This window comes from Ranitomeya variabilis, chromosome 2 (genome assembly GCF_051348905.1).
Source record: "Ranitomeya variabilis isolate aRanVar5 chromosome 2, aRanVar5.hap1, whole genome shotgun sequence".
Classification (NCBI taxonomy): Eukaryota; Metazoa; Chordata; class Amphibia; order Anura; family Dendrobatidae; genus Ranitomeya; species Ranitomeya variabilis.
The window spans coordinates 432,698,304-432,704,303 of NC_135233.1; the positions used below are offsets into that span (position 1 = coordinate 432,698,304).

General features: G+C 46.9%; 1 protein-coding gene and 1 long non-coding RNA gene across 3 annotated transcripts in view; both read left to right on the forward strand.

Moving 5' to 3' along the window:
• The window catches only part of LOC143806467 (uncharacterized), a 100,645-nt gene extending 98,849 nt beyond the window's left edge, over positions 1 to 1,796 (forward strand). Inside the window, exons 2-4 of one of the 2 annotated variants that reach the window (XR_013221467.1) lie at positions 372 to 415; positions 1,078 to 1,137; positions 1,693 to 1,796. This is a non-coding gene — a long non-coding RNA (uncharacterized LOC143806467). Of the gene's footprint in view, positions 1 to 371; positions 416 to 1,077; positions 1,218 to 1,692 lie in introns of those variants that run through there. The other variant, XR_013221468.1, reaches the window with a different exon arrangement.
• Positions 1,797 to 2,724: 928 nt separating this feature from the next.
• FJX1 (four-jointed box kinase 1) lies at positions 2,725 to 4,924 on the forward strand. Its single transcript, XM_077287011.1, has 2 exons — positions 2,725 to 4,501; positions 4,586 to 4,924. The coding sequence occupies exon 1, from the start codon at positions 3,177 to 3,179 to the stop codon at positions 4,362 to 4,364; it is 1,188 nt and encodes a 395-aa protein (XP_077143126.1). The 5' UTR covers positions 2,725 to 3,176; the 3' UTR covers positions 4,365 to 4,501; positions 4,586 to 4,924.
• The last annotated feature ends 1,076 nt before the right edge of the window (positions 4,925 to 6,000 follow it).

Below are 6,000 nucleotides of genomic sequence, written 5' to 3' on the forward strand. Positions count from 1 at the left end.
ATACATGTGACTCTAATTTTGTCGTGTATTTAATTAAATGCCCATGTGGCCTCCTATACATAGGGGAACCACACAGCACATAAGGGACAGAATTGCCAGCGACAAATCTACCATCAGATGCGGTAAGAACTGGTTACCTTTACCAGATCATTTCACCAAATCCAGACATACAGTGGCACAGCTTAAATATCAAGTTATCGAACAGGTCCCCCGCCCCAGGAGAGGGGGTGATCATATTAAACTTCTCAGAGCACGTGAAACCCTCTGGATATACAAACTGGACACCCTGACCCCCAGAGGGCTGAATAGGGAAATTGATTGGTTAGTATGAGCCTTGTTATACCATTTAATGATTGTATCCTCTCTTGCAGACTCGTTAAATCATGATCTCACAGGACCTTTAACTCTAGTATGGGTGAGTTGCCCTTAGCTCCCTAATTTGCTCCATCCTTGCCCCCAATTGTCGTTTTCCTCTCCCCTGTATTCTTATCTTTTGTAATATATACTCATCTAAAGTCTAAGATCCTGCATGTGTAACATTTATTTACACCTATTGCGGCCATCACACAATCCCCAGGTCACATTATACCCCTATTTGGCCTTTTACTCCACTATACAGCGTCCTGGTCTGAGCTACTAGCGGCGCTTGGTTACTAGGTTGCCACAACAAGGGCTGCGCGTGCGCACTGAGGCCCCACACAGTAGCGATATGTCACTTCCGGTCCGCGCCATCCACTTCCGGTACGGCGGTGATTTAACAAGCACACGCCGTCCCAGCTACAGACCTGACACACGCTGCATCAGAGCAAAGCGCGGGAGCGCCGCTCAATACCCTGACACAACAGGTAAACAGCTGATACTAAGGGTCTTCTCTTTTCTCCATCTCGGCGCACATTGGACACTTATAGGAGTGTTACATACATACTGTTTGCTTTAAACAGGTCTACACCTTCTGAAAGGGAGCCTCAAATAGCGTACTTAATACATCAGTACATTACTTAAGGTAATTTTGTCAACCTTTATGGGCTCTATTCCTCTACTCTTTACCGGCTAACCCTTGTTCACTATTTTCTGCAGAACTTATGTTTTACTGCTGGGACTTATCCCTCTCTACACACTATCTTTAACTGGAACAAGGTAAATCACCTGCGCCACTGTCTCAGAATGTTTGATCTGTAATATCATGTTATACTAATGTAATGTATTTCTCGCATATGGTAACTGTAACCTATCTTTGATCACTTCCCCTCGGACAATGTCTTATACCCTTACTGTTGGTACTCACTTTACCCTCCCTACCTGCAGGATACACAGGACCCTTTATACTCTACCCAGATACTCAATCCCTGAGTCATCGCTTCTACGGACACCCTCGTATGTCCTTGTTGGTGGACATGTCTCTTTCTTCTTGTTCTACGTCTAGGATGACCCACTATTATCCTTTGACAATGTATTATTTTACTTATTTTATTTATGTTATTCATTTTATTTTGTGTTTTTTGCGCGTTTCTTTTCACAGCGAGTACGTGATAAAGACTCTAGTTGAGCCGAAACGTTGTTAATCGCATATGCTGTAATATTCTGTTACGCTCCCAGTTCACACTAATAAACTGACACTACTTTTGCATAAACTCGTCTAGAGAGAGTGCGGTGAATTTGATAATCTATAGCTCCCTAATGTATTTCTTTTAGACATAATCAGGATCAGTTTCATGCTCCTAGTTCCATCAATGAGCGTTTCCATTCATTGATATCAAGCAGAAATCTTCAAACAAATCAAGAATCGCACTGCAAGGCACGATAAGAAATTCAATATTATTTTATTATGCCGTGAGTATCCTTTTGGTAAATCCCTTTAATTTTTTAAAGGCGCCGGTAATCTATTAACGTCTGCACAAATCTCTTTCTATATAGTAAAAGTGAAAAAAAGGATGCAGAATGTGACCTATCCAGGGAGCGGATGAGACAGCTGTCACACCCATGTGGAATACCATTTTAGATGATCTGTAAAGACCAGAAATACTTTGGGAAAAAAGCCTCATTTAATAGCTGAGCTGGACAATAATAGAAAACTGCAATTCCCCAATACATCCATTAGGGGGAGCTCCTGTCCTGCTCTCTGTGGTCAGTTTGATACAGTAGCAGCAATAGATCCTAATTAGGAGATCCAAGGAGGGGAGAATTGAGACCCTGCATGGATGACCTTACCCCTGTCTGAGCAGGTGGGCTGCAGGACAATGTGCTGAGGCTGTGAATTAATAATGGGGGTGAAATCCTTATGTCGCATTAACTCTTTGCTCCCTAATTGAGGAAAAGCTACAATAAATATAAATATTGTGCTTTGAAGATAAATATGTTTAATTCTTTTGTTCTATGTAGGAATATGCTCGGCTGTTATAATGTAACAGAGCAGAATCAGTTTCATATTTGCAATGTATTATCCTAATTTTTTATTTTTTGCATAGGGCTGCAGGGAAGTTTAGTGCAATATCTCAAGGGTTAAATGACATACGATAGTGCCATATGTTGGAGTTAATTCCGAAATGTTGCCACAGCTCAAGCTGTGAATAGGAAGAATCCCTTGTTGCATCTGGAATCCTTTAAAAGCTGTTACATCTTTAGCCTGCCCCTTTAAGAGGAGGAGCTGCAGGGTCAGGAGTGGGCTGGGGAGGGTGTGGGAATATTCTCTTCTTCATCTGGAAGATGCAAAGCCTAATGCTCCTCACACCAGATAAGAGGGAGAGAGGCAGAGGGGCTGCAGGCTGAGCCCCCCCAGGCCCTGCCCGCTCTCCGCACGTCCCCCACAAGGGTCTGCTTGGTCTTATGCTTAATCCAAGGAGCTAATTGCAACTTTCTAGGAACTGGGAGCCCCTGATTGTCATGAGGGTCTCATCTGCTGAAGACAAAGCCCCCAGCATGTGCCATGCACAGGACACAATGAGATGCCAGTAGTTGTGCTCCAGGTCTTCATCCAGCAATGTGCCCCCTGTGGGGTCTCCGGCACTTTGCTCCAACCAACACAATGTGCCCGCTAAAGGGGGAAAGGGCCGAACCCTTGGGATGTGCTCGGAGAACACTGGACAGAGATGAATAGGATGCACCCAGTGAGTAGTTGCACTGCACCCTGAGGGTCCCTGTGGATGGTCCGAGCTCTGTGAATAGGGCGTTCTTCCAGGATGAAAGCCGCCACGGCGCTGATCATATCCGGAGTCCTCCTCCTGGTTGGGGGCATTTTCTGGGTATGGAAAGACTCTCACCCGACTGATCACCCTGGATATCTCCCCCAAAGAGCACCCCGAGCTTTGCGCCTCCCTGCACTTTCTCCGCAGACACCTCCAGCAACCGAGGGTCTCCCTTCTGGACCAGGAAATAGTACTACTGCCTATGGGCACCCGATGGGCACCACTCAAGCGGGGAACCACTCGCAGACCTTTAATTCCCTGGAGCAGGGGATCTTCTGGACGCGGGCACTGGAAAGGGCACTGCCCCGGGGCTTCTCGGATGAGTACACTTTACACTGGCAGGAGTTTGCCCGGGCAGCGAGCATTGTGTCCATGGAGAAGGGCTGCGGGCGCAGCACTAACAGACTGGTGACCCTATCCGATGGCAGCCGGGCATGTGTACGCTATGGGATTAACCCGGAGCAGATCCAGGGAGAGGTCCTCTCATTCTACCTTTCTCGCCTCCTGGGACTGCACACGGTGCCACCCTGCGTCCTTTCCAAAGTAAGTGGCTCTCAGTGGGCACAAGTACATGCTGAACTGGGGGGCACGGGATGGACGCCGGGCTCGTTGGTCACTATCACCCCTTGGCTTTACAATCTGAGTTCGGTTTTGCCGCCTCTAGCCCTTCGCGCCGAGGACGGCAAATTGTTCCCTTTGCGTGAGGAACTGCGCTCGGGTCACCCGGGTGTGGTGGAGCTGGCACAATGGGGGGATCTCATCCTCTTTGACTATCTGACCGCCAACTTTGACAGACTGGTGAGCAACCTCTTCAGTCTCCAGTGGGATTCACGCGTCATGTTGCGAGGGACGAACAATCTACACCGCACCCCGGATGGGACCCTCGTGCTACTGGATAACGAGGCCGGATTGGTCCATGGATATCGGCTACGGGACACCTGGGACAAATACAATGGGCAGCTCCTAAGCACTCTATGCCTGTTCCGCAGGGGCGTGGTCTGGCGATTACGGGAACTGTACTTATCGCGGAAGGCAGCAGAGCAGCTCCACGCGCTTTACGCCGCCAGGGAGCCCTTGGCTGCGGATCTTGGCATGCTCACCGACCAAGAGGCACAGATCTTACAGGACAGGGTAGGGGTAATTTATAGACATGTACAGACCTGCCAAGGCAAGTATAGCTGATAAAGGGTTAACTGGCATCTGAACAAGCCAGATTCCGTTAGCCATGGACCCAGCACCTACGCAGTGGTGGAAGACGAAGGGTCTTTGGGTGCAGGTCATGGTCTGTTCTTCTGACGGGCAAATACTACTGATTGGAGGTCAGTGCTCTCCAGCCGGTGGCTCTCACTAAACCGCATGGTGGGAGTAGTAGTTTTACACCAGCTGGAGACCACCGGTTGGAGGCCACTGTTCTAGCCACAGGGACGAAAATGATATTTCTAACGTTTCAGGGACTAAAACCTATAGATAAGCTACTAATAACATTCACAATCGTCACCAAATGTAACCCAGGCTGATAACAGAGAGCAATAGCCGACGTCACCCTTCCCTCTAAGCAATGACGTCAGTTCCTCTCCAGGTGTTTAGAAATGTACTTCTGAATGTTAATATTAATAATGCAACTTTTGTATTAGGTGTGTGGCCCCCGGAAGGTGGGGTCTGCGCTGTACATAGACGGGGTCTTATCCCCCAACAGCTGTGGAAGAAACCAGGGACCAAATAAATTCTCTTATGAAGCCGGCGCTGGTTTTAGTTTATTTTACTTATTTTTGCTTTTCAATAAGAAATTATCATCGATTCCCTCTGGATGTAGCAGAGGTGAGTTTGTCACAGGGGTAAATGTCGGCCCCCGTGAACGGATGATGGTTTATTTTTTAGCTCTTGGGTTTAGGGCTGCGGGGAAACATCCTGCATTATTTTATCCTACAGATGTGGCGACGTTCCCCTGTAAAGTTACAGGTCGGCTCTGCTACATCTGTGACATCTGTCATTTAGTTTTATTTTTTTACATGATATTTGCAGTAAAGAATGAGAATAAATCTGCAGTATCAAGATATTAATAACATTCATTCCCTATTGGAGTGCGGACCACTGGGTGGGTAAATTATAGGCCCAGATTCTGCTTAGACCATGAGACCCCATGTAAAGCCGATTAGAGCGGATCATTAAGGTGTGTTCACACATTGCTTTTTCTTTTTTTTTTTTACCCCATTCATTGTTTTGCTGCAAATAAAAAAAACAACAAAAAAAACAGCAATGTGGCGGCAACGTGTGAACGCAGACAATGTGCTGCAGCAGGGCGTAAAATGCACTGGGAATGGGAATGCACTAGAGGGTGGTCCCGGGGGTCCACGTCGGCCTGTCTGCCTATATTGTTTGTGCATTGCAATAATTCATTTTATGCCATCTGATCATAAAGAAGTCGGCCACCACTCCCGACAGGGATTTTCCACATCAAAGACCCACATTTGTGAAACCAGACTCCCCCTCCCCTCCGCCAGCGCCCACCGCCTCCTTCTCATAACTTCTCGTTCTATTCAGTCCTGACCGCCAGAGAGTTTGCTCCTTAATCCACCTTAAATCCTGACACATTTATAAAGTTTAAGCTTATCAGACGCAAAAAAAATAAAATGAAAGGACTGATTGGTTTTTGAGCTTGACCTTTACTTTCTGCAGCAACCGGATTACAGCTCTGGGTAAGAAAGTGAACCTTTTATTGCCGAGGGAGCCTGTAGATTGGTGCAAATATATAGTAATAAAGTAATAAGAACGCTCCTATGACAATAGGTTTCTCGCAGAATGCCATGTTGCTGGAATC